The 17,791-nt window shown below is 50.3% G+C and overlaps 1 protein-coding gene across 1 annotated transcript; it reads left to right on the top strand.

The window, feature by feature from the left end:
- The first annotated feature begins 662 nt into the window (after positions 1–662).
- On the top strand, positions 663–17,791 carry THOP1 (thimet oligopeptidase 1). Its single transcript, XM_088672871.1, has 13 exons — positions 663–1,172; positions 2,232–2,435; positions 3,170–3,318; positions 6,356–6,463; positions 6,887–6,989; positions 7,607–7,767; positions 8,686–8,821; positions 9,468–9,834; positions 11,057–11,258; positions 12,003–12,189; positions 13,157–13,285; positions 15,124–15,260; positions 16,404–17,791. Exons 1-13 carry the CDS (start codon positions 1,157–1,159, stop codon positions 16,560–16,562), a joined length of 2,058 nt encoding a protein of 685 aa, XP_088528997.1. The 5' UTR covers positions 663–1,156; the 3' UTR covers positions 16,563–17,791.

Below are 17,791 nucleotides of genomic sequence, written 5' to 3'. Positions count from 1 at the left end.
CTGTTTACCTTCCCGCTGTAGCGGTACCTATTTATCTACTTGCACTTTGAGGTGCTTTCGAACTGCTAGGTTGGCGGGAGCTGGGACCGAACAACGGGAGCTCACCCCTTCGCAGGAATTCGAACCGCGGACCTTCTGATCGGCAAGCCCTAGGCTCTGTGCTTTAACCCACAGCGCCACCCGCGTCCATTTACCTTTCTTAAAGGGACTCCTGACCATTAGGTCCAGTCGTAGCTTCCAGGTCATGTGGCCAGCATGATGAAGCCGCTTCTGGCAAACCAGAGCAGCACATGGAAACGCCGATTTACCTTCCCGCTGTAGCGGTTCCTATTTATCTACTTGCATTTTGACGTGCTTTCGAACTGCTAGGTTGGCAGGAGCTGGGACCAAGCAACGGGAGCTCACCCCGTCACAGGGATTCGAACCGCCGACCTACTGATCAGCAAGCCCTAGGCTCAGTGGTTTAACCACAGCGCCACCTGAGTCCCTCACCTTTCTTATCCAACAACAAAAGTTCTCTCTTTCCGTTTCGTATGTCTATGCTTCCCTTCCACCAACAGAGGGCGGAAAGCAGGCGAGTCGCTATGGGAGAGCGGTGGATTGTGGGAGCGGGAGGTGGAGCCTGCGCAAAGGCGGAGAAGCTTCCCCCGCCTTTGTCCGCTCCTCGCCCAAAGGGGATGCGGGAATCGAGTCTGTAGAAGACTACTTCCGGCTCTCTATTGGAGGAAAGAGGCTTGCGGGCCGTTTCCCCGGCCCCACGTGAAGATGCGGCCTGGGAGAGAACCAGCGACCCTTCAGCATGCCAAGCTCAGCCACCATCCTTAAAAAAAAGTTGCTTTTCCTCATGGTTCTCATCAAGGAAGGATTCACGCATATTCCTGCATTGTACCGGGTTGGACTGGATGACTCTCAGGGTCCCTTCCAATTCTATGAGAGATTTTCTTGTGGGGTTTGCAATAGGGGAAATCTGCGCATGTTAAGCAGGTGACAACCCTCCGCCCTCTGATTTCGAGGTGGGCGGGGCTACCGTCCTTCGCCCCGCCCCCATCCCATAATCCCACTCGCTCTCCGCTCTCTCCTCCTCCTGCCTTTGCTCTGGAAACCTCCATGTGCCCGACTGAGCAGGAGCAGCAGGAATAGCAGCAGATCAAAGCGGATGGCTCCTCCAACAGGTGATTTTGGGGGTGCAAAACAGGTGCGCCGGGGGGTTGCCGCTGGCCTGAGATCGGAGCTGCAATAGAAAGGCCGGGAAGGGGTGTCTGGGACGAGGGTGGTGGTGGTTAGAACCAGGAAGGCTAGGATTCCCCCCCCAAAAAAAATCTTCCCATTTGGACTTGCCCCGGTGAATTTCAGCCTTACCTGCCAACAAGCTTCCTTCCATCCATCCATCTCTCTGTCTCTCCACAATTCGTGCAAAAAAACTTCACCGGTTGGATTTCTGTCTGCTATGCTTGAGGTGCACAGGTCGCTCGTTGGCACCCTGTCCGGGTGCCGACGCCTTCAGGGGAAAGGTGGGTTGGGTTGGGTTGGGTGGCACCATCCCTGCACACCCCGGGCAGTTGGCAGAGGAGCAGGGGGAGAGGGGGGAGGAGGAGGAGAGCAGCCCAGGATCAGAAGGAGCTTGGAGTGGGGAGGGAGCTCTGGGCACCGCCAAGCCCTTGATGGGCACCAGATGCTGAGCATGAGCAATGTGCCAACCGCACAAGAATGCCAGAACCATGTAGCCCAGTATCCTGTTCTCACAGGGGCCAAGCAGATGCCCTCCCCCCCCCCAGGGAAACTCAGCCAGCAGGATTTGAACACAAGAGCGACCTTCCCCTTCCTTGTGTGGTTTCCAGCAACTGGGATTCAGAGCAGAGACATAGTGGCTAACAGCCATTGACAGAGCATGAATTTGTCCAGTCCTCTTTTAAAGCAGTCTAGTTTGGTGGCTGCTGCTGTTTCCTTTGGCAGGGAGTTCCGCAGATCCCCAGCAACTGGCATTCAGAAGCATTGCTGCCTCCAACTGTGGAGGCACGGCAGAGCTATCCTGGCATTGTCCTCTCCTCCATGAATTTGTCTGACCCTGTTTCTAAGCTGTCTAGGCTGGTGGCTGCTTCCTGTGGCGGAGAGTTCCGCAGATTCCCAGCCACTGATATTCAGGATCCTACTAGCATTGGCAGTGGGGAGTAGCCCTTTGTTTTCCCCTTCCTGCTTGCTTGATGCCCCCTCTCTACCCCTTCCCTACCCAGACAGCGCCATGGAGGCTGCAGCCCACCCATCCCCGGCCAGCTGCCTCCGCTGGGACCTGACGGCCGCGCAGATCCAGGACGCCACAGCCGAGCTGATCGAGAAGACCAAGCGGGTGTACGACACAGTGGGTGCCCTGGCGCAGGGCGACATCTCATATGAGAACACGCTGGGTGCCCTGGCTGCAGTGGAGGTGGAGTACACAGGTAAGTCCAGAGGGGGCGCTTAAGGCACATCATTCCCACACAATAGGAATCCGGGAAGCTGTAGTTTGCTGGGAGTACTGGGAACTTCGGCACTGGGAGAAGCTGCAGTTGCTGGGATTCTTCATGTGGATCTGCCCTATCAAATGCAATTCTTAAGGAGCCAAACCGATGCTAAGGATACGATACCCTTTTAAATGTGTTTGTGGGAAGGGGGGAGAGGAAGGTTCATAATAATAATAATAATAATAATAATAATAATAATAATAATTGTATACTATTCCTTTGTAGATCTCAGGGCAGTTAGGATATATAATTACGTATTGATTTGTGTGTTTTTGCTCTAGTTTTTAGCATGTGTTTTGTGTTTCTATCTTGTTTTTTTTAATGGTGCAAGCCTCTTGGAAGTAGAATCACAGGAGAATACTGTTGGAAGGGACCCTAGGGGTCATCCAGTCCAACCCCCTGCAATGCAGGAAACCTTTTGCCCAACGTGGGGCTCAAAGCCATGACCCTGAGCTGAAACGTCTCTTGCTGTACTGACTGAGCTATCCTCCTTTTGCTCTATGGGTGAAGGATGGGAGACAAGAATGAAAGGAAATGACCTAGGTTCCAGGGGGCTGGAGCTGTGATACTAAAAGCCCCATTGTTAGTCAAAGTGAGCGCAGCTTCTCTCTGCATGGGTCCGTGGCCGAGAGGTTTGCCCTGACAGCCTCCTTTTCCTCTTCCCCTTCCAGTTCAGCGGAACATGCTAGACTTCCCACAACACGTGTCCCCCTGCAAGGAGGTTCGTGCGGCCAGCACTGAGGCCGACAAGAAGCTCTCCGAGTTTGATGTGGAGATGAGCATGCGGAGGGACGTCTACCAGCGCATCATCTGGCTGCAGGTTGGGATGCAGGCGGCGGCCCAAAGTGGTGCGGGGGGGGGGGGGGCGGGACCGGTGCTAGAACTCCCCCAGGTGCCAGCCGCTCGCCCAATTGCAACCATGCAGAGTTCTCTGGGCACTAGGTTGGCGACTGACATCTCCCTCTGGCTGGCCTCTCCAGGTTTCTTTCTTTTTTAATAATAACTTTTATTTTACAATTTTTTCATCATCACAATCATTATTTCAAGAACAAAATACATTACAAATCCTCAACCCCCCCACCCCCTGGTGACTTCCCTCAACTTCCTTTTCCGGATTTTTGGCATATTATCTCTCCCTGCTTATTGGTTATTTCTTATTCTTTAAATTTTTTAAATCATTTAAATCATTATCATTCTTATAACATTCTATTTCACATTTGTTATGTTGATTGCAGGTATTTAATCAAACCCTGCAAGAGAGTCCATTTCGTTACGTTGATTCTGTAAATATAACATAAATGGTTCCCAGTCTTTCTTAAAATCTCTATTGTCTTTGTCTTTCCATTAGTTTTGCCATTTCAGCGTATTCCGTCAGTTTCCCTTGCCGTTCTTCTTTAGTTGGTATTTCAGCACTTTCCCATCTTTGTCAGGCTTCCTCAACCTCGGCCCTCCAGATGTTTTTGGCCTACAACTCCCATGATCCCTAGCTAGCAGGACCAGTGGTCAGGGATGATGGGAATTGTAGTCAGCTGGAGGGCCGAGGTTGAGGAAGTCGGATCTTTGTGCTAGCAATATCCTAGCTGTAGTTGTAGCATACATGAATAGTTTTTTCTTCTCTTTCAGCAAAAAATCTTGACCTGAAATGCCCAACGAAAAAGCTTCTGGGTTTTCCACAAAAGTTAGCTCAAACATTTTCTTCAATTCATTATAAATCATTTCCCAATATTTTTTAGTTAGTTTACAGTTCCGCCACATATGAAAGAACGTACTCTCTTTTTCTTTATATTTCCAACACTTATTGGGGGAAATAATTAATTGCCTAGGAATTGCAGTTATATTAGAGATCACTATTATTTTTATTATCTGTCGTTCTTTAGCATTACCTGACCTTTTCTGCTGACCTGCTTAAGAAACCTGGAAGCAGGTCAGCAGAAAAGGGCAGGTAATGCTAAAGAACAACAACAGATAATAAAAATAATATTGATCTCTAATATAACTGCAATTCCTAGGCAATTATTTCCATGCAACTTTACACACATCTAACTTTCTAAGCAAAGTAAAATTGTATTAATTTAACCAACTCATTTTTGTGCTGTCAGGCCTCACGGATGCCTGTTTTGGTATTCAGGCATTTGTATCCAAGAATCCTAGAAGGGACCCCCAGGGGTCATCCAGCCCAACCCCCTTCAATGCAGGAATCTCAGCCAAAGCATCCCTGACAGAAGGCCACCCAAGCTCTGCTTAGAAACCTCCAAGGAAGGAGAGGCCACCACTCAATCAATTTTTATTAAACTGATTTATATTTGGCAATTAGCCTAAATATCTGAGTTGCACAAGTTAGGCTTCTTGAGTTTTTCAGCTTTCCAAAAAAATGAGGGGTGCTAAAAAGTTGTAACATGAATTGGGAAATTGAAAGAGATTTTTATTTTCCCTTTTCAGAAGGTAAAATGGAAATTCTTTGGTTTTGGTGCTTCTTCATCTAACCTAGAGTTACCTAGCTAAATGTTGTCCAATAGATAGAAATCGTTAAAAATGACTGCTGAGCCTGGCAGTTATATGGTAGATTATTAAAATTATTTATTATTAGAATTACTTGGTTTTACCTGACATTTTTAGAAGGCAAAGAGGATACTTGGTTTTGCTTGGGAAGTAAAATTTCTCTAAAAAGGATTGCTGTATATTTGTGGTTACTGTATTATGTATGTATGTTTGTTGTTTTGCATTCCACTGTCTTTTCAGAAGGTAAAATGGACATTCTTTGGTTTTCCAGAAGCAGTTTCGGTGTTTCTTGGTCAACCACAAAAGGACAAGCAGATTTGCTCACACACAAAACCCTATTTTTGAGACCCCTCCCTGAAGAAATTTGCAAAAATCAAGTTTAAATCAGCTTTTCATATGGAAGCATGAGGACTAGAGTCTTGCTTTATTGGTAGGCTTCGGCCTGTAGCTCAGTTTGCAGACATTAAGTTTTGCCCTATCATGAGCTTTAAAAATCTGCAGATGCATCAAGTGAACTGTGTATAAGTGTTGCTCTCAGCCCTCGGGGCAGAGCTGGTGTGTGGCAGCAGTGCAGAGCGTGGGCTGTGAGCCTGGAAAATCCAGTTTGCATAACCCCTGGCCTATTTTCTGAACTGGTTTAAGTGGTTTAGAGATGAAATAACAACAACAACAATAATTATTATTACTAATACAGTGGCACCTTAGTTCTCAAACTTAATCCGTTCCGGAAGTCCGTTCCAAAAACAAAGCTTTCCAAAAACCAAGGTGCACTTTCCCATAGAGAGCGATGCAAAACAAATTAATCCGTTAAAAACAACCCCTAAAACAGCAATTTAACATGAATTTTACTATCTAACGAGACCATTGATCCATAAAATGAAAGCAATAATCAATGTACTGTCCTATAAAATAAATAAGACAGTGTTGTAGATGATAAAAATGGAGAAAAATTTTTTTTTTCTTACCCGCACTGATAACAGTCATTGTTTGGATGGGGGGCTTTTATCCATTTCTGCAGACACACAATCGATCAGTAGCTGAATTGGGTTCCACACAGTCACCAAAACAAACGCACCGAAAAAGCCTCAAAAACAAAAACGCAAAATAAATAGCAAAAACAAAAGTTCCAAACTTAATCCGTTCCGGAAGTCCGTTTGACTTCCAAACTGTTCAAAAACCAAGGCGTGGCTTCTGATTGGAACAGGTGCCCCGGAAACAATAGCCGACAGCCACATCGGATGTTTGGCTTCCGAAAATGTTTGAAAACCGGAACACTTCCGGGTTTTCGGAGTTTGAGAACCAAAGCATTTGAGAACCAAGGTACCACTGTAATTATTTGATGTGTTGTTTCCTTGCAGGAGAAGCTGGAGAACACGTCTCTGAAGCCAGAAGCGAAGCGATACCTTGAGCGCCTGATTAAGCTGGGCAGGCGAAGTGGCCTCCATCTCCCCGAGGAGACGCAGGAGGTGGGAGACATTTACCCAAGGGGTCATCTGGCCTCCCAGGGGCACAGCTGGACTAAAGTGGCAAATCCGTGGCTCCTCTTGGGGGAGGCTTGGAAGCGAAGGGAACGGAGCTGGCCAAATGCTGCGATTCCTGCCTTGCAGCGGGTTGGACTGGATGATCCTTGGGGGTCCCTTCCGGCCCCACTATTCTCTCATCCCAGCAGGGCTGGAGGGACACCCCTGTGAGGTCGAAAGAGGCCTGGAAAGATGATGCGCAGCCTGAGAAGAAGAGGGACCCCACCTCCCTCTTGTGAATTCATGGGGGCTTTTTAGCGAGTAAACCACCCTGCGCGGATCGTGGGAATAAGGGATGAGTGCAGGGTGGGAGTTGTTGGGGGGAAGCTGACTCGGCTGACTCCAACCCCGTTTCCCCCTTTCTCCCAGAAAATCAAAGAGATCAAAAAAAGGCTGAGCGTCCTGTGCATCGACTTCAACAAGAACCTCAACGAGGACACGACCGTCCTGCCCTTCTCCCGGGAAGAGCTGGGTAAGGGCGGGGCAATGGGTGTCCCTCGGGTGCCGTTGGGCGGCAAAGCGGGTTGTACTAGATGACCCTTGGGGTTCCCTTCCAACTCTCCATGATTCTTCATATCTGGGACAGCTCAATCGGTAGAGCAGGAGACTCTCGGGGTTGTGAGTTCAAAACCCACCTTAAGCAAGATTCCTGCCTTGCAGGGGGTTGGGCTGGATGACCCTCAGGGGTCCCTTCCCACTCTCAGCCAAGCCCAATAATTTTCTCAACCATTCCTCCCAGATATGCATAGAAATAATTAAAAATACTTGTCGTTAGATTACGGATTAATGTTATTTTGCTTAGAAATGGTAAATGATTGCCAAGTACTCGCCATTATATTACAGATTAATTTTGTTATTTATTATTATTATTATTCCTGACCTTTTCAGAGGGTACATTTTGAAATTCTTTGCTTTTCCAAAAGCAGATTAAGTGTATAAAAGCATCAATGCATAGCGTAACAATAAAATAATCACAGTAACCCAATAATGGATGCCAGGAGCCTGCAATCCTCACATGAAACTTGTACAATTAAAGCCTCCAGTCCTCTGTGAGGCTCACCCCCTGGGTGCCCTTGTCCTTCCTTGCAGGGGGTCTCCCTGAGGACTTCCTGAGCTCCCTGGAGAAGACGGAGGATGGGAAACTGAAGGTGACCCTGAAATACCCCCACTATTTCCCCCTGATGAAGAAGTGCCACGTTCCAGAGACACGGAGGCGGGTGGAGAAGCAGTTCAATTCCCGCTGCAAGGAGGTAGAAGGCAGCACAAACCAAACAAATAAATGCCTTTTCTGCTTTCTGCTTGGAGAATGGCTCCCTTACTCCCTGCATATCTCTGCTGCCGCATGAAAACTCGGCCGGGACTCGTTTTAGCAAACTTGCAATCCAAATTTTGTCCCTCGCTCTTTAAAAGCCGCCTGACTTGGTGGCCTACCAGGGCCGTCCTTTCCATTTGGCTTAGTGGCGCGGTGCACCAGGGCGCCTCCCCATCAGGGGCGCTGGGCTGCGGCACCCAGCAGCCCCCCGCGTTGCTCGTGTTCGAGGCGGCGAGTGAGGCACTGTTGCTGAAGCAGCCTAGCTCTGCCGCTGCCTCTCCTCCATCGCACTTGCAGGGGGTGGTCGAATGTATCCTCCACCGTGCACTGTTCCTGCCACGCCCCCTCGCAACAGCAGGCTTGCATTCGCCGTTCGAATGGCGCCTAGCAAGCCCGCCCAGGCGAGGGGACGTGGCAGGAGCAGCGCCCGAAAGGGCTCCTTACCAATGGCATCTGGCAAGCGGGGGGGGGGTACCGGAGGGATTTTGCACCACGGCGCCGGATACCCTTAGGACGGCCCTGTGGCCTATCCTACCTCCTGTGGCAGTGAGTTCCGCACATGAAACCTGTGCTATTTCGCCCGCCCTGAGCCTCCCAGCATTCCGCTTCCTTGCATGCCACGAGTTCGAGTTTACGATAGAGGGAGGAAAACTTCCCTGCACGATTCCATTTTCTCTGTTGAGGGTTTTGCTGCAGACTCGTATTTCCTTACGTTTCTCAGAGCGCAGCAAGAATGTCTGTTTCTCCATGTGGTTGATTATAAAGGGTCTTTCTGAAAGGGGGGGAAATAAAAGGGGCTCCTTTGCGGTCTCCCCCACTGGCTGCCTCACCTCCTCCCTCCCTCCGGTTGCCACAGGAGAACTACCTCATCCTGAAGGAACTGGTGGTTCTGCGGGCGAAGAAGGCGGCTCTGCTGGGATTCGAGACCCACGCCGACTTTGTCCTGGAGATGAACATGGCCAAGGACTGCCAGACGGTGGCCTCTTTCCTGGGTAAGGCGTTTCCTCAGATGGCAAGCACATGGCTTCAGCCCCAAAGAAAGCGGGGTGGTGGAAGGCTCCCCTAGGACTGCAGAGGCGGGAGGGACCCCGGGGTCATCTATCCCAACCCCCTGCAAGGCAGGAATCTCCGCTAAAGAATCTGTTAAAAAACTCCAAGGAAGGAGAAGCCTTCCAATAGGTGCAGGGGAGTCTCTCCATTTTTGTGTTTCTTATTTGCGTGTTTAGAAAACCCGTGACTAAAATCCTTTATTAACAATAGTTATTATTTCTGAAAGGCAGAGGAGGTTCACAGACCCCTTCCTGGAGCTGCTTTTCTGCTCCGGAGAGCAGGATCCGAACCAACGGACAGAAGGTGGCGGACTCTGTTCTTTGGCGGATTTTAAGCAGCTGTCCGCCAGGGATTCTTTTGCTGAGATTCTTGCCTCGCAGGGGGTGGGTCTAGATGTCCCCTGGGGGTCCCTCCAACCTCCAATTCTGCGCTTCTTCAGCTCACCTTCCTGCTTGGCGGTGGGGGTCTAGTTGACCCTGGGGTGTCTGTGGTTCTTCGGCCGAGCCTCCTGCCCAGCACAGGGTTGGTCTGGATGACCCCCAGGGGGCCCGGCAACCCTCCCACACTCTGCTTCCCCCCCCCTTGCAGATGAGCTGGCGGCCAAGCTGCGCGTGCTGGGCGAGCAGGAGCGGGCCCTGCTCCTGTCCCTGAAGCGCCAGGAGTGTGAGCAGCGCAGCCTGCCCTTTGACGGGCACCTCCATGCCTGGGACCTGCGCTTCTACATGAACCGGGTGCAAGAGACACTTTACCAGGTGGACCAGAACCTGCTCAAGGAGTTCTTCCCCATGGAGGTGGTGACGGCCGGCCTGCTGGGCATCTACCAGGAGCTGTTGGGGCTCACCTTCCGCCTGGAGGAGGGAGCCCCCGCCTGGCACCCCGACGTCCAGCTCTACACCGTGCAGGACGCCCACTCCGGCCAGGCCGTCGGGAAGTTCTACCTGGACCTCTACCCAAGGTGAGTCCCGGGGGGGGGGCGCAAAGGGTCAAAGAGCGTGCAGAAGGTCCCAGGTCCAGGGGTTTCTAGTCTTCATGGGTCAGAGGGAGAGCGCGGCTGCCACATTGGGCCAGCAGCCCATAGAGCCAAAGAATCTGGGTAGACTGCCTCTGCAACTGGAGGCTCCATAGTAAGAACCCAGCAGCCCAGCATCCTGACCTCACAGCAGCCAAATGCCCCATAGAATCGAGGAATCCAGATTGACTGTCTCTGGAGCTGGAGGCTCTAGAAAAGAGCTTGGCTGCTGGACCAGACCATAGCTGCCAAGTCTCCCGTTTTTCACGGGAAACCCCCGTATTTTAAACCGTTTCCCGCTGGCAGCCTGGATTGGAAAAAATCCCGTAAATCCCCCGGATTTCTTACCTGCCAGGGAGGCTCCATTTTGGGTGCTGGCGCCGCCCGATTTCTGGTGGCCAGACATGGGTAGTGCGGCACTGGAAGTCGCTTCTACGCATGCTGCTGCTGATGCCACATTTTTCAGTGGGAGACTTGGCAGACCCAAAGGGGGCCCAGCCGGCCTGGCCTCCTGTTCTCATAGTGGCCAGGTGCCCCCAAAGACCCAGGGTTCCAGATTGACTGCCTCTGGAGCTGGAGGCTCCATCGAGGCGCCCAACGACTCCTGCCACTGGATCTCAGGTCCAGAGCACCCTGGTCCCAAAGTAGCCAACCAGATGCACTCTAAGGGGAGAATTTTGGTTGCTCTGTTAATAGTTAAACAGCAATTGTTTCATCAATGATTTGTTATTTACTCTCTAAGACTTGTGCCGCATTTGGGATGTTATTTTACACAATTGCCAATTAATGGTTGTAAACCCGGTTCGGGATTCATCAGGATGGGAATCGGCAGAGAAATAAAATCTAGCAATCAGTCCAGAAGCCCCCAAGGGGTCCTGAGCACAACAGCTGCTGTTCCCGCCTTCTGGTTCTCGAGGGTAGACTGCCCCAGGGCAGAGAAGTTCTGCCATCACAGGAGGCCTCTCAAGGAAGAGCCTGGTTGCTGCCTCAGCTTCCTGTCCTTCTTGCTGGAGTCCAGGTAGACTGTATTTGGCCCTGGAGGCTCCAGGACACGGAGCCCCCTGCAATGCAGGAAGCCCAGAGAGAGAGAATCCGAATTGTAGCGTGGGACGGGTTGCGGTGTAGAAATCCATGCTCTGCCACAGACTCTCCTTTGTCCCCGGAGCAGGGAGGGGAAGTATGGCCACGCAGCCTGCTTTGGTCTGCAGCCCGGCTGCCTTCTCCCCAACGGCAGCCGCCAGATCTCAGTGGCAGCCATGGTGGCCAACTTCACGAAGCCCACGCAGGACGCGCCATCGTTGCTGCAGCACGACGAGGTGGAGACCTACTTCCACGAGTTTGGGCACGTCATGCACCAGCTCTGCTCGCAGGTGAGAGGCCGACCCGGGAGCCCTTGGGAGGCAGGGTGGGGAATCCCTTGGCCTCGGTCTTCTAGGCTGGAAAATGGGCCCCAGGTTAAGTTGCTGAATTTTCCCAACCTTTGAAAACGAGAGGTGCTAGAAAGTGGTAACGCGACCTGGGCTTGGAAAGATATTTTGGCTAAATTAGTGCGATTTAGGGTTGCCTGCTGGGTAAAACGTGTGAAACAGTGTGTAGAAATCATTAAAAATGATTTCCAAGTATTGAATGGTAGTTGGAAGGGACCACACAAGGTCATTTAGTCCAACCGCATGCAGGGCAGGAATCTCAACACAAGCATCCATGGCAGATGGCCCCCATGGCAGTGTCACATAGTGGTTAGAGTGTCGGACTAGGTCCTGGAAGTGACCGGGGCTCAAATCCCCTGCACTTAGCCATGAAGCCCACTGTGTGACCTCTCAGCCTAGCCTACCTCACATGGTTCTAGGGATGAAAAGAGGACAAAGACTTGGGAGAGACCAGGGTTCGAATTCCCCCACCTTGATCATGAAGCTTAATGAGGGACCTTGGAGTTAGTCAGAGCCTCTCTCTCGGCCCCAACCTACCTCCCAGTGTTGTTGTGTGGATTAAATGAGGCCTGAGAGAGAGAGACCAGGGTTCAAATCCTTCCTACTTAGCCAGGAAGCTCACTGGGTAACTTTGAGGACAGTCCTGCAGCCTTTTTGCTCAGCCCCTTCCTCTTTGCCCCCTAACAGGCAGACTTTGCCATGTTCAGTGGGACCCACGTGGAGAGGGACTTTGTAGAGGCTCCGTCGCAGATGCTGGAGAACTGGGTGTGGGAGAAGGAGCCCCTCCGGCGGATGTCCACACACTACAAGAACGGCGTGCCCATCCCAGACCAGCTGCTGGAGAAGCTCATCAAGTCCAGACAGGCCAACACAGGTAGGCAGCATCCCCAGGTGGCTTCACGGGAAGGGCGGGAAGGAGCAATAACGCCTGCAAAAGCATGCCTAGAATCGTAGCGTTGGAGGGGGCCCAGAGGGTCATCCATCCAAACCCACTGCAAGGCAGGAATATTTTGCCCAACGCAAGATTCGAACCTGCATCCCTGAGATTAAGAGTCTCAGGTTCTACTGGCTGAGCTCTCCCAGATCAAAAGCTTATCAATAAGAAAATAACTTGCTGGGAAAGAATCTTGGATGCTGAACAATCCAGAAGCTTTCTTTCTTCATTTAAAAATGTTTTTTTGTATGTGTGTAACTAATTTTAATTAGTTACTGGTAGGTAGCCATGTTGGTCTGAGTCGAAACAAAATAAGAAAATTCCTTCAGTAGCACCTTAAAGAACAACTAAGTTTTTATTTTGGTATGAGCTTTCGTGTGCTTTCATATCTGATGAAGTGTGCATGCACACGAAAGCTCATACCAAAATAAAAACTTAGTTGGTCTTCAAGGTGCTACTGAAGGAATTTTCTTATTTAATTTAAATTAAATCTTTTTGATGCGTAATAGCAACGCCATACAGATAAGCAAGGAAATAGCCTCTTTAACCCAGAAGCCGGTGTTTAGGCAATACATGCAAGACTGATTAGTTTATTTTGTTTCATTTATTAAATTTATTTATTTATAAGTTAATAGTTAATCAGCTTCCTCATCCCAGACTCTTCATAAAAATAGACGGCACACAGTTTCTGGGAACCAGGAATTTTCCTAACCCAACGCGAGTCCTCTTGCTTTTGTTCTTAGCTCTTTGAACCTGCTGGCTGCTTTATTTCGGTTTTTGGCTTCCCCCCCCAGAACTGGACAGGCCAAAAAGCTCCCTGGCCATTTGGGGCAGGGGGATGGGGACCCCAGAGCCTTCTGCCCCACTTTTCTCCTTTTCCTCCTCCTCCCTCCCCCTCTCTCTCCAGGACTCTTCAACCTGCGGCAGATCGTCCTGGCCAAGGTCGACCAGGCTTTGCACACACAGACAGACGCCGACCCTGTGGAGGAGTACGCCCAGCAGTGTGACAAGATCCTGGGCGTCCCTGCAACCCCAGGTAACGGGCAGAGGAGGGTGCGAGGAAAAAGACTTTGTTTTCTGCTAAATCTGGTCAAGATCAGTGCAGTTTAGAAATCTGGTCAGATTCCGTGCCATTTTGAAAGGATTCACGTGCCCTCTTAATCCAAATGTTTTCCTAATAATAATAATAATAATAATAATAATAATAATAATAATAATTTATTATTTATACCCCGCCCATCTGGCTGGGTTTCCCCAGCCACTCTGGGCGGCTTCCAACAGAAAATTAAAACACAATAATCTATTAAACATTAAAAGCCTCCCTGAACAGGGCTGCCTTCAGATGTCTTCTAAAAGTCTGGTAGTTCTTTTCCTCTTTGACATCTGTTGGGAGGGCGTTCCACAGGGCAGGCGCCACCACCGAGAAGGCCCTCTGCCTAGTTCCCTGCAACTTGGCTTCTCGCAACGAGGGAACTGCCAGAAGGCCCTCGGTGCTGGACCTCAGTGTCCGGGCAGAATGATGGGGGTGGAGATGCTCCTTCACGTATACTGGACCGAGGCCATTTAGGGCTTTAAAGGTCAGCACCAACACTTTGAATTGTGCTCGGAAACATACTGGGAGCCAATGTAGATCTTTCAAGACCGGTGTTATGTGGTCTTGCTCCCAGTCACCAGTCTAGCTGCCGCATTCTGGATTAGTTGTAGTTTCCGAGTCACCTTCAAAGGTAGCCCCACATAGAGCGCATTGCAGTAGTCCAAGCGGGAGATAACTAGAGCATGCACAACTCTGGCTAGACATTCTGCAGGCAGGTAGGGTCTCAGCCTGCATACCAGATGGAGCTGATAGACAGCTGCCCTGGACACAGAATTGACCTGCACCTCCATGGACAGCTGTGAGTCCAAAATGACTCCCAGGCTGCGCACCTGGTCCTTTAGGGGCACAGTTACCCCATTCAGAACCAGGTCTTGGCTGCTGTGCAGAATTTGGTGGCAATCTTTTATTTTTATTTGTTTTAGTCTTCCTTGACTTTTTTTCTTTTGCCATTCCAATGTTTCCTTTTGGTCAAAGTTCTATTACTATTATTATATCCTTTTACGGTGTGGGTCAGTGAGAAATGAAAAGATGGAGAACCAAACCGCAAAACGGGCACGTACGGCAAGTTTTGTTGCACGAGGGTGAAAACAGCCAAGTCCCAGGGAAGGAAGACCATCCACGTAGTCAGATTATACAGGTGAAACTCGGGAAATTAGAATATTGTCGAAAAGTGCATTTATTTCAGTAATGCGATTTAAAAGGTGAAACCAATATATCAGATAGATGCATGACATGCAAAGCAAGATATGTCAAGCCTTTATTTGTTGCAATTGTAATTATTTGTCGTTAGGCGGGTCAGTTATAAATGGAATGTAATTAATGAAATGTAATAGCGATGTTTATTTTTGTATTATTGTCATTATTTGTTTTATTACTGTGGAATTTCCAAAAGAAAGCATTTGTAAAAATTAAAAGAAAAAATAATAAGTTGCATTACTGAAGTAAATGCACTTTTCGGCGATATTCGAATTTTCCGAGTTTCACCTGGTTGTCACAAAGGAATGCCAAATCATAGAAGAAGCAGCTGTAGGTTCTAGTCCTCACTGAAATCTCCACCGAGACCTCCTTTTCCCCATTATATTTTCTCTTCCAGGGAGATTCCATGGCTGTTTCCCATGGAGATGCACTGCCCCACACAGACCATTCCTGTATTTGCAGGTGGTTGGGCTAGAATAGATGGCCCTTGGGGGTCCCTTCCAACCCCACAATTCTGTGTCTAAGGGAAGGGTCCCCACCCCCCGAGGCTCTCCTAACCTTCTCCCTGCATCGCCCCTTGCAAGGTACGAACATGCCGGCGACGTTTGGCCACCTGGCAGGGGGCTACGATGCCCAGTACTACGGCTACCTCTGGAGTGAAGTCTACTCCATGGACATGTTCTACACTCGCTTCAAGAAAGAAGGCGTCATGAACCACAAGGTAGGCAGGGAGCCCTCCTTCCCCATCGCCTCTCGCCCTTCAAGCCTCTGCTGCCCGTGCGTAGCCAACCAGAGCGCTGCCTGTGTCGCTCACCTGCCAGCCAAGAGCCTGGAATGGCCTTCGCCAAGCACTGGGTCCTGTGGAACTCCCTGCCACTGGGGATTAAAGTGGAAAAACCCTTCTACTCCACCAGGACTATTACGGTGAACAGTGGCGAATGGACAACCATGTTCAACTTTATGGAGTTTTACGAGGCAGCCGCGTGCCTATTTTTTTTATATAAAAATAAATTTTATTATTACGGTTAATAGAGAAAAATACAAAACTTAATATCTCTCCCCCCGAGGTACAAGAAAAGCATAAAAAGTGGGGGAGAAATGAATAAAAAAGAGTAGAAAAGAGGTGTGTGTGTGTGTGTGAGAGAGAGAGAGAGAGAGAGAGAGAGAGAGAGAGAGAGATTAGCAGCGTGCAAATACTTTTATGCAGGAGAGAGGGCAGAGCCTCTGCAAGTGCAGCTTTTCCCATTGCATGTCCCGGAAGTGGCAGTTTATTGCATGGCTTCTCGGGAGCTTCTGGACTCCTCCTTCCTTGGAGGTCTTTTAGCAGAGGTTGGGTGGCCACCTGTCTTGGATGCTATAGCTGAATCATAGAATCGTAGAGTTGGAAGAGACCACAAGGGCCATCCAGTCCAACCCCCTGCCGAGCAGGAAACACCATCAAAGCATTCTTGACATATGGCTGTCAAGCCCCTGCTTAAAGACCTCCAAAGAAGGAGACTCCACCACACTCCTTGGCAGCAAATTCCACTGCCGAACAGCTCTTACTGTCAGGAAGTTCTTCCTAATGTTTAGGTGGAATCTTCTTTCTTGAAGTTTGAATCCATTGCTCCGTGTCCGCTTCTCTGGAGCAGCAGAAAACAACCTTTCTCCCTCCTCCATATGACATCCTTTCATATATTTGAACATGGCTATCATATCACCCCTTAACCTTCTCTTCTTCAGGCTAAACATACCCAAGAGAGATGAGAGAGAGAGATGCTGAGATTCCTGCATTGCAGGGGGCTGGGCTAGATAATACCTGGGGCTCCCTTCCGACTCTTAAGTCTCTGATTTTGACCCGGGCTTCTCTCTGGCTCTTTTCTAGGTGGGCATGGACTACCGGAACTGCATCCTGCGTCCCGGCGGATCCCTCGATGCCTCCGACATGCTGCTCCACTTCCTTGGCCGGAATCCCAAGCAGGATGCTTTCCTGGCCAGCAAGGGTCTTGCCGCCGACCCCACCAGCCTCCCCTCGTCCTGCTGAGACCTCCCCCTTGCAAGTCCTGCCTGGTGGCACTTGCAAGTCCTGCCTGGTGGCCTGCTTGTAGAAATAGCCTTGGGAGTGGGGGGTGGGTGGGTTTCGTCCGCCTTGCCTCCCACCCGGAGTTCTGGAGGGAAGGGGTCTCTCGGCTTCCTGATTCCCTCCTTGCCCCCCCCCCGGAGCCCCAGCAAACAAAATTTCTCTAAACCCACCTGGCTCCTTTGCTTCCCCCCTCCCTCCCCCCAAGGAAAATATAGTTTGGAAGGAAAAGGATTGTGCTTTTAATGGTTAGTTTTGGAGCACTGATTCTTTCCTGTCCTTGGCTGGAGTTTGCAGCCGTTTGCAATCAGGCTCCGGGTTTCCTGCCGCTTGCAAGTGGGTCCCTGGCCTAGATTAGTTAGATCCAGGGGCCTTGCAGAAGTGTAAAGCACCCAGCAGAGTCACCCAAGGGCTGCCCTGTCCTGTGCCTTCTGGCAGGATCTGGCAAGATCTCCCCAGAAGAGGAAGACCACTGCTGCAGCCCCTTCTCGATTTTCCTGCAGGGGAGATTCCCTTGGGTTTGCTGCCTCCTGAGAGCTCCCGCCGCGGCGCACAGCGTCTAATGGAAGGCTGCATTCATTATTGCAGCGGGGGGGGGGGTTCCTCTTTCCTTCCCTCCATTTTTCTGATTTCCATGGGGCTACACTTATTCCTATTCTTGCTTCAACACCCTTTGGAATCGATCTTAAGCCCCAAATCTTAGCTCTGCGTATCAATTTTAACGGTGCGGGTTTGATGCACTTTGCACAACAGATCTGAGTGCATTGGAGGCTGTTCTCAATGCTGGGTATTTTTTGGGGGGGGGCAGGGAGCAAATCCCAGTTGACGTTCCCCCGTGGGGTTTTATGCAGCACAAAACGACCCCTCTTCTCCAAAGGAGGGCTCTCAGGAAGCGGCCGTCTCTCAAATCAAAAGACACTTCCGGTTTTTAAGGCAAGGGGGGAAGCCATCGCAGCGCAGAGATCTGGTCTTGACTGAGATCCTGAAGGGGAACCCCCCCCCCAATCTCTGCCTTGGCCCACTCCATGCAGCAGCTGTTGGGGACGCCCCCTGTTTTCATATCCGTCTAAAGTGGATTACGGATCGAGTTCTCTCCCGGCAGAAGCAAAAAGGTCCTGCAGACACAGCTCCTCTTCTTAGCAGCAGCAGCTGGGGCTGAGGTTGGACGGCCAATAAAGGGTTTTGAAATTTTC

This window comes from Zootoca vivipara, chromosome 6, assembly GCF_965207765.1.
Source record: "Zootoca vivipara chromosome 6, rZooViv2.hap1.1, whole genome shotgun sequence".
Lineage (NCBI taxonomy): Eukaryota > Metazoa > Chordata > Lepidosauria > Squamata > Lacertidae > Zootoca > Zootoca vivipara.
The sequence above is the reverse complement of the archived record's forward strand: the minus strand, read 5'-3'. Positions and strand labels throughout refer to the sequence as shown.

Coding starts and splice junctions, on each gene's coding strand:
- THOP1 (XM_088672871.1), top strand. Junction 6,464..6,886: donor TCCCCGAGGAGACGCAGGAG/GTGGGAGACATT, acceptor CCTTTCTCCCAG/AAAATCAAAGAGATCAAAAA. Junction 11,259..12,002: donor TGCACCAGCTCTGCTCGCAG/GTGAGAGGCCGA, acceptor GCCCCCTAACAG/GCAGACTTTGCCATGTTCAG.